At 29.3% G+C, this 19,070-nt stretch overlaps 1 protein-coding gene across 1 annotated transcript; it reads left to right on the forward strand.

The window, feature by feature from the left end:
• The first annotated feature begins 686 nt into the window (after window positions 1-686).
• On the forward strand, window positions 687-6,256 carry LOC114181641 (probable ascorbate-specific transmembrane electron transporter 1). Its single transcript, XM_028068149.1, has 4 exons — window positions 687-1,027; window positions 5,147-5,195; window positions 5,424-5,623; window positions 5,822-6,256. Exons 1-4 carry the CDS (start codon window positions 839-841, stop codon window positions 6,107-6,109), a joined length of 726 nt encoding a protein of 241 aa, XP_027923950.1. The 5' UTR covers window positions 687-838; the 3' UTR covers window positions 6,110-6,256.
• Window positions 6,257-19,070: the final 12,814 nt, after the last annotated feature.

Consider the following 19,070-nt stretch of genomic DNA (forward strand, 5'->3'; position numbering starts at 1 on the left):
TTTAACTCATTTTTTACATATACAATATATAATTAGATAAACAAAATTATGCAGGATAAATTTTGAAATTGTGATAAATATTAAAAATATAAACATACGTGTTTTTTTTTGAGTTGTATATGATAATTGTACGTGGAGTGAAGACCGGAAATGTTAGAATTAATAACGTAAGGGGTGTTTGTTTCACGAATTAATAATTAACGAAGGAAAATTTTTGAATTAAAAAGTCCAGCAAATAACTAATATAAATAAAAGGTGTATCGAAATATTATTATTCTTTATAGGATTAAATATATTTTTTTTTGGAGAGCGAATTTTAAAATTAGTTTTTTTTTTAAATTTTATACTAATGTAGTATTTTATTTTTAAAAATACATAAATTAGTCATTTTAACCAAATTTTGTTAAATTTATTTGACATTTTAAATGCATTTTATGATAATATTTGAGTTAACATTAAAACGAAAATGTGTCAAGTGTAAACAATTCAAATATTATCATAAAATGTACTTGAAACGTTAGATAAATTTAACAAAATTTAGTTAAAATGACTAAATTTACATATTTTAAAAGATAAAAAAATAAATTAATCAAAAAATTAATTTCAAATTTCACTTTTGAACAAAAAACATATTTAATCATTCTTTATAAATATATTCAGAATAACATTTAGTTATTATGATCCTTGTGAAACGAAGACTCTTTCTTTGATGATAAATTAATTGTTGATTGAAATCTGGAAAAGTGTCCCCTGATAGCAAAAGCACTGGGTGAGATACAGCATGCAATAAATAGAGAGAAATATTCAAGTGCTTCCCAGTTAATTTCATACTCCATCTATGATGAGTTCAGAGAAACAGAGAGAGAAAGAGAAAACTATGGTTGTTGCAGAACATGTTGATGTTCTTCCATTAACTTTTGTGGTTCACTTTCTAGCAATTCCTGCTATTGTTCTGGTTCTGGTTTGGAGCATACACTTCAGGGGTGGCTTGTCTTTCAACTCTTCCAACAAATCTCTCCTTTTCAATGTATGTTCTTCTATCTCTCTTCTTTTCATTCACTTTGAAATTGGATTCAGAAATTTGTGGCACTTCATGTTTTTGATTCTGATATTTTCTCTTCTTTGCACAACCCTTGTTGTTTGAACTGTCTCTGTTTTCAACTTTCATCTTACATAGTTACTGTCAATTTTTTTCAGTTTTGTTGCTAAAACAACAACACTCTTTTGATTTAGTTTAAGCTAAATACTATTTTTTGTGACCAATTTTTATTGACAAACATGGAAACTGTTAATTTTATTTATTTTTAACTTCTACAAATATATCTTGCAATTGAACGAGGATTGAAGTGTTGAATTTTTGTTAAATGTATACTTAATAATAAATGAAAATTAAAATGAATAAAAAGTGTTATTTTGAATTTCGAATTCAAATAGAAAAAATTATTGTTTGCAATAATTTTACTTAATTAACTAAAACAAAACTACTAGGCATAGACAAAAAAAAAAAAACGATGCCATTTGAACCGTATAATAACTATGTATGGTTATCTGAAAGTACGGCGTCAACTACTTTTTAAAGTTTTGAAAAGATTGGATGACCTTATCTTTAATACGAGAATTGAGTGAACGAGTTCTCTTTGAAAAATTCAATAATCATTGATGAAATGAAACACTAGTATACTAAACAAATAAGAGTAAATATTTTTATATCAAAATATTATTTAAATATGTTTTAATTATAATGAAATATTTTAATTTTAATTTTCCTTCTTACGAAATTAAACATTTTTTGGTCAATTAAAACTTATTATTATTATTATGTGGTATTTATTTATAACTGATTATTCTAGATAATTTTAGTAAAATTTGTGTTATAATTATACTATTTGATGTCCAAAAAATGTTGAGAGTTCAAAATAAACAGTATTTATTTATTTCACAATAAACTTTAAGGGATAATCTTTTAATTTTGCTAAATATTATGTATCCTTTTGCCAAAAAACTATCCTTATCCCCTTCTAAAGTATTATATAAAAAGTTTCAAAATAACTGGTATTTTCATATTTTAACGAAAATTAATTTTTTTCTTCTTTTTTTAATATATCCTCAAATCAATTATTTATTTAAAATAATGTTTTTCTGAAAAATAAAATAAATATTTTAACATAGTAGTTTAAAGATAAGTACATTTATTATGGTATTAATTATATAATACAGAAACAATTAATAGGATCCAAAATTTCTAACCGCCACATGTAATATTTCAATGCTAGTTTTTATTTCTTCTGGCTGGCGCCAACTCAGGAAGTACACGTGGATAATAATAAATACGATACTATTTATGTACTTCCTAAATGCTATGTATTAGAATCACAGGATAGATCCAACTCTTATGGAAAAAATTAAGGATAACATACTACATTAAGATTTTTTTTTAAATAATTAAAAATATTTTTTATATTATGTAATATATAAAATTACATATTAAATTATATATACCTAATTCGCGTGGTTTAATTAATGAATTATTGGATCAACGATCCACTAACTCAACATGTTAATCGTTCTTATGATTATATAGAAACAAAAAATTGCTTTACATCATAACTTTAAATAACTATCACGATGAGCTTATATTTTAATTGGAATTAGCACGGTTTTTAGGGCACTTTGGTTGAAAAAAAAAATTAATACATTGAAGAAAATAATATAAAAATCGAAGATGTTTAATTAATTTGCTCTCTCTAATTTATACTACTAAATTTACATTACACTACTAATTTTTTTTTATTTCTATTAATTTGCTCTCACTAATTTATACTAATTAAACACGTGTTAAATGTTGGGATTTACATATTTGATTATTTGATTATTATTTTCTTAACTAATTGGTTTAGTTATGTTTTTTTTTATATATTTTAGGTAAATGCTTCGTTAGTCCATCAACTTTAAAAAAATTACTTATAAACATCTATTTACTTTTATTTCATATTATTCTTATTATTTTCTCTCTATTTTTCATTATTGATGACGTCCACCACTTTTATATATTTTTTACATCTAATACTTTTTATCGAAAACTCCACCCAAAATAGGGTCTTTTTTGCTAGTGCTAAAAATAATTAACATGGTTTATTGAATTACACAATTTGGAAATGATATTTTTAATGATAATTAAATGCATCTTTTAAGGATAGTTGTTGTACCGTTATTAATGTAATAGCTTTGGAATATAAAACATTTTTTATTGATGATTGAGAATCATAGTTATATTATATGAGACTTTAAACAATGACTGTATTTACAATGAATGTTAAAAGTATTAACATATAATAACACTTAAAGGATTAATAGTTGTTGTATGTATTATATTCTTTTATATTAGAAGCACACTTTAAACGATTGTTGTATTATTACTCATCATCAGGCGCTATTTGTTTTTTAATATTGGTTCATTTTTATAAACTATTAAGGAAAAAACGCTAGTTAGTGTAAACGTAACAAATGTAAGAAAATCAATTTTAATTACTCAAAAGTATGAGAGATATTTCCTGTGCAACAAGTAAAATTACATAGTTGTTGATGATTGTTTCTTAACAATAATTTTCTTGCAAGTGTATCGATGTGTAATAGTATCAACAAGTATCCGTATTCACAAAAATTTAACAAATATATTGGTAGTTTGATTTTTGGATTTTTTATTTATGATAAAGAGTGCATATAAATATAGATAGTAATAATTAGATTGAGTAGAATAGGAGCTATGAATTGATTTCATTACATTTTCGTCTACTATTCATTACCATCTTGTAAATTTATTATGCAAATAATTCAATGTCTTGGGAGTACTCTTTCTATGTATATTTAGGTTCATACCTGATATACTATAACTTAAGGACTTCAAACCCAATGTGATTCCTCATCTCCTAGTAGAATAAATCTTTGATTTAATGTGCAAGACTCTGTCCTCCAGCATCCCCTCTGGCTACTAAATAAGCATTAGTACATATGATGATTGATTGGACCTTATTTTGATATCAGTCTCAACTCAATCCAAACTAGTGAAATATGATGAGTCGTTAATTCATCCACAAAGTTAAGACCCGTCTTCCAACTCAAATCAAACCCGTGAAATATGAGTGATCAAGTCATCATTAAGCATAAATCAAACCATAAATAACTGAATGAAAGCAAAAATAAATATCTAAGAAGTAGAAGTATATAGAATCATAATTGATTACATCAAACCTGAGCATGAGAGAGATCAAACTTGGGCATAAGAGAGTTCAACTACTCATAGAATATTACAATGCAATTCCAACAACTACTGTTACATTTTTCAGCCTCCACTTAATGTCTATCATGAAGACCCAAGATTCTTATTTATAGAGATTTTTGGGCAGTGGTCAGCCCAACTTTTGGCGCTCAGCCATGCACTACCTTAAGTGCTGAGTACATTCTCTTGTGACTCAGTCATGCACCGCCTTAAGTGCTTAACACATTCTCTCGTGGCTCAACCATGCACCACCTTAAGTGCTGAGCACATTCTCTCGTGGCTCAGTCATGCACCATCTAAAGTGTTGTGCACCATTTTGTTGTGGCTCAGCTCCAAAAGTTATATTTTGGATCCTTCCTTGACCGCCTTACTAGAGCTGAACTGTGAATTTTGGGACTCAGCTGCATCATTTTTAATTCGTCGAAAAATTGATGCAAAATCGTTAAAAATTCATCAATTTCTTATTTTTCTTCATTTTAATACCTCATTATGTAATTATAAGATAAAATGGGTTGTTTATTTACAAAATATGATAAATTAAAGCATGATAAGTGTCAAATTTATATGAAAATTTTACGTATTCTATATACTTATGAGTTGTGTGATCAAAGAAGAAAGCTTAAAAATTGTAGGAATAATAATAAAATTATTTAGTGAACAAATTAATAAACGCAAAGTAGTATGAATAGAATGTTTATATAAAATTTAATTTAATTTAATGTATAAAAATGTTGTTTCAATATTTATAATTTGTATATAAACTCTTCATTCTTGTTTATGTGTATGTGTAGTGTCAATGGTGAAATTGTGATATTGCTATATCACTTAACTGAAGGCCCCTGATCTTGTTTATTTTTTGTTTTGATACAGATTCATCCTGTTCTTATGCTAATTGGAATAATAATTATTGGGGGGGAAGGTAAAGTAAAATTACTTTAACACAATGCTGTTTTATTAATATTGCTTTGCTTATTACTATATATTTCTTGTTTATTTTGTTTTTAAACACTTCCTAAGTAGCTACAATGATATATGAATTTTTTTTATTCTCTAGTTGATAGGAGAAATATTAATAAAACAAAACGTTGAAAAGAAAATTGTGGTAATAATTTGTGTTTGACTCATAGACCTAACTAAATGCTTGCAGCAATTATAAGTTACAAAGCTCTACCTTTCCAGAAGAAAAGCAAGAAATTGATACACCTTGTCCTGCATGCCATGGCACTAATACTTGGAATAATTGGAATTTACGCTGTCTTCAAGTTTCATAATGAAATGGGAATTCTCAATCTCTACAGTTTGCATTCATGGCTCGGAATTGGTGTTATAGTTCTCTACGGAATTCAGGTAAATCATTCTAATCTTCTTTCCAAACCCTAATATCCTCAAAATAGCGTGCTTTTCTAACTCTACTTTTGAGAATATGATTATGTTTTTTGACAGAGACATTACAATAAAATGAGAACAGAATGAATTTTGTTACAGAAATGGTTGATGAAGTTTTTTGCAAAGGTATATCTAACATTATTGATAGTTTGAACACAGTGGATATTTGGGTTTGTGATGTTTATCTACTACCATGGAGTGAATTCATCTCTGAAAAGCACAACACTTCATTGGCATGTGAAAATTGGGCTCTTCGTTTATGTGTTGGCTGTTGCAACTGCTTGTCTAGGGTTTCTGGAGAAGCTTACTTTTATGCAGAGTTCAGGATTGGCAAAACATGGTTCTGAGGCCATTCTTGTGAACTTCACTGCCATTATCACAATCTTCTATGCTGCCTCTGTTGTCTTTTCTGCTGTCTCTCCCTCCTCAACAACGCCACATCACTAAGCACCATCACTTTTTTTTTGTTTTAATAAGTTTTTGTCATGCTTGCCACTGCAAAATAAGTATTGAAATGTGATTACGATGAATAATGTATATTTCCAGTGTTCTCTTTTTATTTGGTTTTATTATCCATAGTAATTGTTTCGGGTATAGGGACCAAGAGCCTACTAAGAACCTCTTCAATTTTATTCTTTTTTTCTCGAAATCTCCTTTCTTCACAACTGCGATAACTTCTTTCCAAGAAATCTATCTCCTCGCTCGATCGGTCGAACAAACGATCGGGGTACCTGTCTAAAAGGCTTCGATGTTTAAGTCAGTTTAGGGGCCGATCGGTGTATAAGTGTAACTGCAGTAATAAAATGCGAGTTGAAGGTGCTTACCAACCTACCTTGGGCTTCTATTTATAGTTTTTGGTTTGGGCCTGTGATTAGGGTTTCTTAATCATGGCCTAATTGCGTTTTAAACCTGATAATTGATCCAAGTTTTGGTGTGGCCGCCCGACCGATGGATCGTGCGTCCTGTCGGTTGTCTTCATAAATGAGGGTCCACCTGACCGATGGTCCTTGGTCCGCCTGACCGATGGTCCAGCGGTAGGCCATACCGTACACAAGCCCCCCAAGCCTTGAGCAATGTTAGAGATGAAGCGAAAAGGGTTTATCAGAAAGCCCGATCGAGGCACAGTGAAATGATAGGATTTTTTGTTGATGACGATGAGCTTATGTGTTTGCCTCACTTTGGTTATTTATTTGTTAATCAGCTCGCGTATGGGCATTCGTTTTGACAGCACGTGTCACTTATAACCTATCGGACTTCTGTTTGACTGCTTGGGTTGGTGCTGTTCACATGGGGCTTTCGAGAAAGCTCACCCCTTAATCGAACAAGCTTAGTTCGGGTCCCGTAGGGAGTCTCGGTCGGCCTATCGGCACATCGGCCCATCGGCATTGAAAAGCTATTTTTAGCTAAGTTAGTGGAAAGCCCTGTAAGAACGTTCCTTTTGACAGCGCGTGTCACTTACACCCTATCGGGGTTTTGTTTGACAGTTTGGGTCGGTCTTGTTCGAACGGGACTTTCGAGGAAGCTCGCCCTTTGATCGAACAGGCTTGGTTTGGGTCCCGTAGGGAGCCTCGGTCGGCCTATCGGCCCATCAGCCTATCGGCATTGAAAACTATTTTTAGCTAAGTTATTGTAAAGTCCTGTAGGGGCGTTCCTTTTGACAGCGCGTGTCACTTATACCCTATCGAGGTTTCGTTTGACCGCTTGGGTCGGTGCTGTTCGAACGGGGCTTTCGAGGAAGCTCGCCCTTTGATCGAACATGCTTGGTTCGGGTCCCGTAGGGAGCCTCGGTCGGCCCATCGGCCTATCGGCATTGAAAACTATTTTTAGCTAAGTTATTGTAAAGCCCTATAGGGGCGTTCCTTTTGACAGCGCGTGTCACTTATACCCTATCGGGGTTTCGTTTGACTGCTTAGGTCGGTCCTGTTCGAACGGGGCTTTCGAGGAAGCTCGCCCTTTGATTGAACAGGCTTGGTTCGGGTCCCGTAGGGAGCCTCGGTCGGCCTATCGTCCCATCAGCCTATCGGCATTGGAAAGCTATTTTTAGCTAAGTTATTGTAAAGCCCTGTAGGGGCATTTCTTTTGACAGCGCATGTCACTTATACCCTATCGGGGTTTCGTTTGACCGCTTGGGTCGGTGCTGTTCGAACGGGGCTTTCGAGAAAGCTCGCCCTTTGATCGAACAGGCTTAGTTCGGGTCGCGTAGGGAGCCCTGGTCGGCCTATCGGCCTATCCTCCATCCTCTGCTGCAAAGTGCTGATCATCGCCCAGGTGTCAACTTGATCGTCGGCCATTCCTCCTCCTTCTAGCGTCAAGCTTAGTTCGGGTCCCGTAGGGAGCCCCGGTCGGCCTATCGGGCCATCTTCCATCCTCCACTGCAAAGCACTGATCATCGCCCTAGTGTCAACTTGATCGTCGGCCATTCCTCCTCCTTCTAGCGTCAGGCTTAGTTCGGGTCCCGTAGGGAGCTCCGGTCGGCCTATCGGTCCATCTTCCATCCTCTGCTACAAAACATTGATCATCGCCCTGGTGTCAACTTGATCGTCGGCCATCCTCCTCCTTCAGCGTTACTGGTCCTGTTTCTTGTGGTCACCATAAGGGTATAAGGTCTATAGATGACTACTCCGCCTATCGGCCTATCGGCCCATCACTGCTCGGCCCCACGGTGGGCGCCAAAATGTTTCGGGTGTAGGGACTAAGAGCCTACTAAGAACCTCTTCAATTTTACTCCTTCCTTCTCAAAATATCCTTTCTTCACAACTGCGATAACTTCTTCTCCAAGAAATCTATCTCCTCGCTCGATCGGTCGAACAAACGATCGGGGTACCTGTCTAAAAGGCTCCGATGCTTAAGTCAGTTTAGGGGCCGATCGGTGTATAAGTGTAACTACAGTAATAAAATGCAAGTTGAAGGTGCTTACCAACCTATCTTGGGCTTCTATTTATAGTTTTTTGTTTGGGCCTGTGATTAGGATTTCTTAATCATGGCCCAATGATCCGACGGTAGGCCATACTGTACAGTAATGAAATAATCACAGTAGTATTATGTTACCTGGGAATCGCTTTTATTCGATGTAACTAAAATAATTGTTGTCATGTTTTTGGGAATGGATTTAGCGACTTATTAGTGTATTTTTTACTACTTATATATATGTATATATATATATATATATATATATACATATATATATATATATATATATATATATATATATATTATATACATATATACATATATACATATATATACATATATACATATATACATATATATACATATATACATATATACATATATATACATATATACATATATATACATATATACATATATACATATATATACATATATACATATATATACATATATACATATATATACATATATATACATATATACATATATATATATATATATATACATATATACATATATATATATATATATATATATATGTATATATATATATATATACATATATATATATATATATATATATATATATATATATATTGTACTGTATGCCCCATCGGGCCATCGGCCATGTGCAGTCCTCCGGTCCACGAACAAGGCTGGGAGAGCTCGTATATAAAACATGTCCACCGGTCAAGCGGCCCCACAGATGACCTATAAGGGACCATCGGTCGATCGGCCCTACGTATGAATTACATGGTACTTTGTAAGGGCCCATCGGTCAATCGGTCTCACAAACGAACCATTCATGTCCATCGGTCGATCGGCCATATGTATGAATTACGCATTACTTTGTAAAGGACCATCGGTCGCTCGGTCCCATACACGAACAACGCCTTAACTTGTAAAGGATAATTGTTTGATCGGCCCCCAGGACGATCGCACATAGACCCATAGAGATCCATCGGTCGATCAGTCTCCTAGGTGATTTGTGTAGCGCCTTATATATGACCATCGGTCGATCGGCTATATAGATTAATTATTCACTTAAGGTTGTTAAAATCATAAGATAACCAACCTAGTCAAGCGGCCATCGGTCGAACGGCCAAACTAGACCAGTCAACTGGATTAATTAACGTTAAACAAGTCAATAATCTTGATTAGAGGATCATTGGGTCGTGATTAAGGAACCCTAATCACAGGCCCACACCGGAAACTATAAATAGGGCCCAAAGGTAGGTTGGTGAGGATCTTAATTTCACATTTATTACTACAGTTACACTTATACACCGATCGGTCCCTAAACTGACTTAAGCATCAGAGCCTTTTAGACAGGTACCTCGATCGTCTGTTCGACCGATCGAGCGAGGAGATAGATTTCTTAGAGAAGAAGTTATCGCAGTTGTGAAGAAAGGAGATTTCGAGAAGGAAGGAGTAAAATTGAAGAGGTTCTTAGTAGACTCTTGGTCCCTACACCCGAAACATATATATATATATATATATATATATATATATATATATATATATATATATATATATATATATTTGAAAAATTGAAGTTAACCATAACACATGAAAATACATTAAAGTTATATGATTTTTCCTATATATTCAATTATATTCATGATGGCAGTGAATATTCTTTGTAACATCATACTCTCATTTTACCAAATATTTAACCTACTTTTCCTACATCATACCGTGTAATTGTACTCTATTATTTGTATTATTTGTAACATGAAATTTATATGTGTTGAAAGAATATAAGTCTATAAATTTTTGTAAACATTCCACACAAAAATTATAAAAAATATAATCAAATATAAAATTAAAATATAATATATCTACATTAAATAAGGAATTTTTATTAGATTATTATAAGTCATAAATAAAGATTGAGGAGCAAATGATAGTTAAAGTAATATCTAAAGAAAAAGGTTTATTGGATTCAAAACTGCATTTCTTGCAACCCAAAAAGAGTGAGAAAGACTTTTTAATGTGATGATATAAAACTTTGATTTTTAAACAATGTCAATTATTTGTAATATAATATTATACTTTTACATTGATAATGATGAAAATTTTTTATTGCTGAAATTGATCAATAGTTAACATTGTATATAATACACACCAAAAAGATTATACACAGTATTCTTTAGTCCACTTCTAATGTTAGCCCATTGTATCTTTCTAACTGATTTTTTTATCATTTAGAAACATGTTAATATTTTACATTTTGATTTCATTTTAATCGAAGGGTTAATCCACTCCATTATACAACGGCTATACTTTTGCTTTTATTTTTTATTATTATTATAAATTGTCTTTGGTTTCTATTTTACCAGACATTTGTAAAACAGTTTTAAAGATTGTATAGTTAAATATATTAAAATAAGTAATTTTTTTAAAAAGTCACCTGTTTAAGAAGCAGAAAAGAATTTACTTATTAAAATAAGTTAAACGTTACTTACTTTCAATATAAATAAATCAGACAAACACACACAACTCTATTATTTAATTTAAAATAATAAGATTTTGCATGGATGATTTAGATAAAAGTGTAAGGGTTTATTAATTTGATTCTAGGTATTCAATATAACTGCAAAGAACACCTTTCACTTTGAAAACGAAGTGTACATTACTACAAAGATGGCCTTAGGGTATGATTAATTCATGCGGTGAATAAGACTACAGAGTAGGAAATAAATAAATGAAGACTATAGAAAGGGATTATCTGTTTTCATTCACAACTTTGATTTGCGAAACAAATCGATTATTTGGTGCCTTCATTTGTTGGTGTGTTGTGTTTTTTCTTCAAAGAATTTGTTGGTGTGTTGTCAATGCCCAATCAATTTCTAATCGGATCATAATGTTGACAAAACAAAATTGATATACGTATAAATAAATAGTATAATTTATTTAGTATTTCTTCAAAAAAAATTAAATTATAAATTTATTTGGGTTTTATAAAAAGTTATTCGAACAAAAATTATATATGATTGTACACTATCACTTATTTTATGGATTGACAAGAACTATATTTTCTCAGCCATGAATAACTTTAAAATGGATGAAAAGAATTTGTATGGTGGTTTGAGAGACTTTTGTGCTCTCTACTAATTTTAAACTAAGTATAGAATGTATTAATTTCAAAACAAAACATGTAATCATTTATTGAAGATGGATTCATATCATAGACACCTAATAGTTTTAGACCAGCTGATAAGGTTGTTTTTGCACAAAACTAAACCCTAATTTAGCTCAACTAAATATAAATTTGACTCGCCTATGATTATGCGTTTTGAAATATCTAACCTAATGTCTTGATAACTTATCATTCAAAAAAAAAACTTATGAAGATAAACATTATTCTTTTAGAAATAATAGTAATAATTTGACATTAAATCATATACGGCCAGGAATTGTATGTATTTTTATATATTTATTTTCTATATCATTAATAATTTTACCCTTTTCCAATTCAATAAACTAAGCTCTCTACATTATACTACAAACTATTGTCGTGAGACTCCTCTTCACTTATGGTTGGCACTTCACATTTATTCAAGGATTTGTTTATTTGTTTTTGATTTATCTCTACAACTTCATAAGGAAGCAAATGATATACCAATGAAAAACTTGTGTACTTTTGTTAACACTCAGACGAAGATGATTTTATGCTCTACTATGATAGGTTTACCTTTGTTAATTTTGTTGTGATATGAAGCACATAATTTTCTTTTGAATGATTTTTCACGATAATTGTAAAAAAATCGTTATTTTAAATTTTTAACGATAGTTATTTTAATCGTCATTGTTTTTGTTAAACTTCTAACAATGTTACTTTATTTTAACCATGGTATGAGGATTGTTTTAACGTTGTTATTTTATTTTACAAGTCTTTGGGTATTGAAATTGTTTTTTCTTGTAAAGCAAACTACTTTAGGTGATGGAAACTAATAACTTACGTATATGCAATTGTTTTAAATCATATGTGTTGAAAATATGTTAAGTATTTTAAAATTGATTTGGCATTTCTATGAATTTGAAATAGTGGATTTGTTGATGAAGTAATACACTCCATCTATGTTACTTTTGACTTATTTTAAGTATTAATTGATCGTAAATAATCTGATTTAGTATATATGTTAATTTGAGAGCAAAATTAGTTTCAATTGGTATTTAAAAAATGTTAAGAAGGATTATAAAAGATGGATGTTAATTTGTCCATTACCTGTGAATTTGTTGTGTTTTGAGTTTCTGCATATTTCACTTGAATATCACACTGATCAATGGAAGAAAGTTTAAACAATAACAATAATTATAGAAATACAATATTATCTCTCAAAGTGTCATATTTTGGTTGCTAAATTGATAATACTCGTCACTCAAGCAATGACTTAAAATTTGAATGAGAGATATCAACATTTTTCTCTTCTTTATAGTTCTCATCCTCCAAACAAGTGGCCACTCAAATGATAAAAATCTTGAAAGTATGTGAGAATTTATTGAAATTTGTAGCTGGTACAATAAACCACATCACCCAAGTACCAGTGTGGCGTTTAAGCTATTATGAAAGTTAATGTTTTGACTCTGTTTTCATTGTAAATTGACAGTTAAACACTATGAATACTCAAATGAGAAAGAGTGAGAACTAATTCTTTCTCTTTGATAAATATATGGATTTAACATTCCAATAGATTAAGAAATCTGATTAGTCAAGCCTTAATTTACATATTAAGCAAGGGAAATTCAGTATTAATTACCCTCTTCAAAAGTTGTTATACTGTTACTTTATAAGAATTTTAATTTAAATTTCATCACTTCATAATGTTAACAAGTATCACGGAAAACACAATTATGATTAATGTTCCATTGATTTAGTATTTAACGTGTTTCAATTTTGGGATAAGATAATATTTTATTTGATAATTTATTAGAGTTTTTAATTTAACTGAAATAAATATTTTAATGAAATAGTATTATAATTTGTTATCATAAAAAATATAAGTAATACAAATATAAGATAAAAAATTATTAAATTTTGGTGATGAGGGGAACTTATCATAAATTTTCTTTCAAAAAGCCCTTCGAGACAGTTGTTGAGAAGGCACACAAAATGTGCCATTTATTTTTACAATTTTATAATTTTTTGGTCAAAAGATTCTGAAACACAAAAAAGCATCTTCAATCACTTTTTTCAAATTTTTTGTTTTTCTTTTACATTCGCGTCGGAAAGTTGACGTAATTTTTGTTTCTTTATTTGGATGCGAAGGAAACTTTCGTATAAAGCCATAGTAGCCTCGATACGCTTGATCGTGACATCAATATCCACGGTTCGCATAATTTGTTTGAATTTAGAAAAAATAGACATATTTGAACCTCAAAAGAGTAGATCTAGAAAATTTTGAGTTAAGTTTCAGTATCTGACTACAACACCTATCGATATATCAACACTGCAAGAACCAATCGCATGACGACCTTTCACATGCTGACATTACAAAAGACTATTAAAATAATGAATAAGAAAATCAAGAAACATTCTTGAGGACGAAAATGAATTGCAAGGGAGTAGAGAGGAGTGAGACTATCTCACTCAAGCGAGAAGACTAATATCGCCTAAGCGAGATCTTCTAGCCTGAGCGAGAATGTGACAGATTTTGTGCTATAATGTAAATAGTTTATTGATGTGGTTGTTTGCTAGTCTGACTTAAATGCTTTACTACATGATTTTTGTATGAGGTTGAGATGAGAACAAGATGTTGCTATGAGTGTATGAATCGGGAGGTATGAGTTGTATGATTGGTTGTGTATATAAATATGCACATCGACATGATATTAGTATTTATGGAAACTTCCTAATTGGTTGGTGAAACATGTACAAAGTATAAGTAGGGACATGATATTTTTCTACATCATTCTATTATTTGTAACATGAAATTTATACGTGTTGAAAGAATACGAGTCTATAAATTTTTGTAAACATTCCACACAAAAATTATAAAAAATATAATCAAATATAAAATAAAAATATAATATATCTACATTAAATAAGGAATTTTCATTAGATTATTATGTCATAAATAAAGATTGAGGAAAAAAAAAAATCGAACTGTGCATCCACTAGTAGCCAGAAAAAGATAGTTAAAGTAACAGCACTTACGCGAAACGGGAAGGGCCCAGGCCCAACATGATAAATATCTAAAGAAAAAGGTTTATTGGATTCAAAACTGCATCTCTTGCAACACAAAAAGAGTGACAAAGATTTTTTAATTTGATGATATAAAACTGATTTTTTAAACAATGTCAATTATTTGTAATATAATATTATACTTTTACGTTGATAATGATGAATTTTTTTTTATTGCTGAAATTGATCAATAGTTAACATTGTATATAATACACCAAAAAGATTATACACATTATTCTTTAGTCCACTTCTAATGTTAGGCCATTGTATCTTTCTAAGTGATTTTTTATCATTTAGAAACATGTTAATATTTTACATTTTGATTTCATTTTAATCAAAGGGTTAATCAACTCCGTTATACAACGGTTATACTTTTTTTTTATTTTTATTATTATTATTATTATTATTATTATTATTATTATAAATTTTCTTTGGTTTCTATTTTACCAGACCTTTGTACCTCTAAAACAGTTTTAAAAATTGTATAGTTAAATATATTAAAATAAGTAATTTTTTTTTTAAAAGTCACCTGTTTAAGAAGCAGAAAAGAATTTACTTATTAAAATAAGTTAAACGTTACTTACTTTCAATATAAATAGATCAGAAAAACACACAACTCTATTATTTAATTTAAAATATATTTTTTTTGAAAATAAGTATTATGTTAATAATAAAAAATATCATTTTTTTTTATTATTTTGGTATATAAATAATACAAAAGATTAATATTTTTCAAGAATAGTTGTTACAAAAAAAATATTAAATTAGGTATCACCTAAAATAAATAAAGAAATCTAAGATGTCCTAATTTATGTGCAAAGTATTAAGAGAATTGAAGGGAAAAAAGTTTGGTCTCATATATAATTAAAGACAAAGACCAACAAAAGGAGTTTCTTGACTTTAGAAAAGAAGAGAAAGAATAAAGTTAGTTCATTGATGTGAAGAAAACTAATTTATAAAACAAGTTCTTTAATTAATCAAGAATTTAAAAATAAACCTTTTTCTTAGGGAAAACTATTAGTAATGAGATTTTGTGAAGATGTTTCTACTTTTTTGTTGTTGTATTTTTTAATAATTTCTTATTCCTTAATTGTTCAATTAATATCATTAATATACTCATTTAGAGTATACTATTAAAAGTCAATAATATATCATTCATGTATGTTATCATTAATCTTTTATATTCATTTTCATTAAAGCTTGAAAATATGTGATTCAAAGATAAGAAAATCCATGGAACCGCAGAAATAGTATTTAGTGGGCATTATATATAATTCATAAAAAATTAATTTATTTTAATATACTCATATGTTAAGATAGAAAAAAGCCAAAAAGAACATGTAAATTTGACAAGAAAAAAACAATAAAAGAATATATGAAGTGAAAATTAAAATATTAAAAAAAGAAAATAAAAGGTTGGAGAAAATGCCATGTGGAATAACTTTAATTAATATTGTGAAAAAACTTTATTCATACAAACCTTGTTTTTTATATGATTATTTATAAGGATTGAGATTGATTGGTCCATACGAGTTTTACGTGTGTTGTATGTCATCTTCAATCACCATATCAACATTGTTCAAAAATATTTGAATACGTAAGGAAGATAAATACACATTTTAAAGCTCTCTTTTTCAAACAATCTTAATAGAACATTGTAGAACTACCACCACAAGTTTAACATATCTGCATTATTTAAATTATTCTAATTTTAACAAGTTGGTTAAGAAACTAGAAAAAAAAAACTGTATTAGAAAGATGTGTTCTTTTTACAATTTTTAAAACCGTTTTTCCAGAAAACATTTTTGAAAACAGTTTTAATAAAATCAAATGAAAAGGGGATATGTTGAAAAAAAAAAGTGTTAGAAAATAGGTTGGTCATGTTCATAACTAATAATTTGATTGCTTTTTTAAAAAGGTTATTGAAGTTGTAATTAATTTGTTGGTAATTGTGATGATTATTCATCATGCAAAAGTACAATGATAGAAGATGTGGTTTTGAATGAGGTTGGAATATGGAGAAATTTGTTTGGATAAGTAAGAAAAGAAAAAAAAAGAGGTTTAAAGAGGAAAAGAAAACTCTTATGGAAAGAAAATGGGAGTGGTTGATTCAGGCCTAATGAAGAAGATAAGATCCAAATTCAATTAAAACAAAGTTTGACAGTGATGCTAACCATAGTAGGGTACTGTTACAATTAAGGACCATTTTAATGTGTATAATAGTGGTTACGTATGTTTATTTTGCAAACATATCATATGAAAATATTGTTAATAAATTATATTTTGCGATTTGATGTGAACCTTTGAATCCTATCAATTTACCATTTTGATGAATGATGGGTGTAGTCATTAATACCAAGAGTGATGCAACAAAACTCAATCGTGTTGTTCATAACAGATAAGACAAATATTATTGATGATATGAAATTTAGAAAAAATAAATTATTAGAAAAATCCACAAGCAATCTACCCATAGTACAACAACTATACACTTAAAACAGATTTATTTAATAACTAGAAATAGAAATCTGAAAAAATATATAATAACATATAGATCATCCTTTACAATATATATAATAAGAATAAATTACACTTTTAAATTAGAGGAAAAGAAATAATAAGATTTTGCATGGATGATTTAGATAGAAGTGTAAGGGTTTATTTTAATTTGATTATAGGTATTCAATATAATTGCAAAGAACACCTTTCACTTTGAAAGCGAAGGGTATAAAATGCTATATTATTATTTACACTTACAATGCATGCGGTGAATAAGACTACAGAGTAGGAAATAAATAAATGAAGACAATAGAAAGGGAACCAAATCCGTTTTCATTCACAACTTTGATTTGCGAAACAAATCAATTATTTGGTGCCTTCATTTGTTGGTGTGTTGTGTTTTGTTCAAAGAATTAGGTAGTGGCGAATGAATGCACCAATCAGTTTCTAATAGGATCATACTGTTGACAAAACAAAGATGATATTCGGATAAATAATTAGTAATTTATTTAGTATTTCTTCAAAAAAAATAAAATTAAGTTATAAATTTATTTGGGTTTTATAAAAAGTTATTCGAACAAAAAATATATATGATTGTACACTATCACTTATTTTATGGATTGACAAGAACTATATTTTCTCAGCCATAAATAACTTTAAAATGGATGAAAAGAATTTGTATGGTGGTTTGAGAGACTTTTGTGTTCTCTACTAATTTAAAACTAAGTATAGAATGTATTAATTTCAAAACATGTAATCATTTATTGAAGATGGATTCACATCATAGACACCTAATAGTTTTAGACTAGCTGATAAGGTTGTTTTTGCACAATTTCTCAACCCTAACTTAGCTCAAAAGCATATATCAACATAAATAAGTAAAAATGTCTATCTACATAACTAAATATAAAATTGACTCTATGAATATGTGTTTTGAAATATCTAACCTAACTGAGATATCATATTATATAATAATGTCTTGATAACTTATAACTAAAAAAATTATGAAGATAAACATTATTCTTTTAGAAATAATAGTAATAATTTGACATTAAATGGATGATACCACCAGAAATTATATGTATTTATATATATATATATATATATATATATATATATATATTTATTTTGTATATCATTAATAATTTTACCCTTTCCCAATTCAATAAACTAATATAACACACTTTATTTAATGACTCCCTCTATCTTATCACAAATGTTGTCTTTCATAAATCAAGAAAATTGTATACAAATTAAACAAATAACAATTTTAAACCATTCTCATTATTAATATTTCGAATATAAGTTAATTGATTTTAATTCGAAGTATGTGTGGCAAAAATAATATGAAATTGAAAATATGAAATAACACTTATTTTCAAACTTATCATTGTTTATGCTATAAATTATTATTATAGTAAGGATAATATATATATATATATATATATATATATATATATATATATATATATATATATATATATTCTAACATTCATTATTGCAAAAAAACTTTTCATCAATTCACAACGTTTAACAAGCCATTATAATAATAATAAAAAAATACAAGGAGACAAAATTGCAATTTTTATAAACTTTTTAAAGATGATTGACTAAATAATCGTCGTTAAAAGTATTGAGAATTATACAAAGAACCATTGTTAAAACTTTTTCAAGATAGAGAAACGAGACAATTACATATAGAGAATTATCGTCAAATGCACAATACTTTCATAAAAAAAGATGTGCGTCTTTCCTATGCATGACTTTCATTTGACTATTTCCTCTTTCCATACACTTTCATTTTCTCTT

The sequence above is a fragment of the Vigna unguiculata genome, chromosome 4 (genome assembly GCF_004118075.2).
Source record: "Vigna unguiculata cultivar IT97K-499-35 chromosome 4, ASM411807v1, whole genome shotgun sequence".
Taxonomy (NCBI): Eukaryota; Viridiplantae; Streptophyta; class Magnoliopsida; order Fabales; family Fabaceae; genus Vigna; species Vigna unguiculata.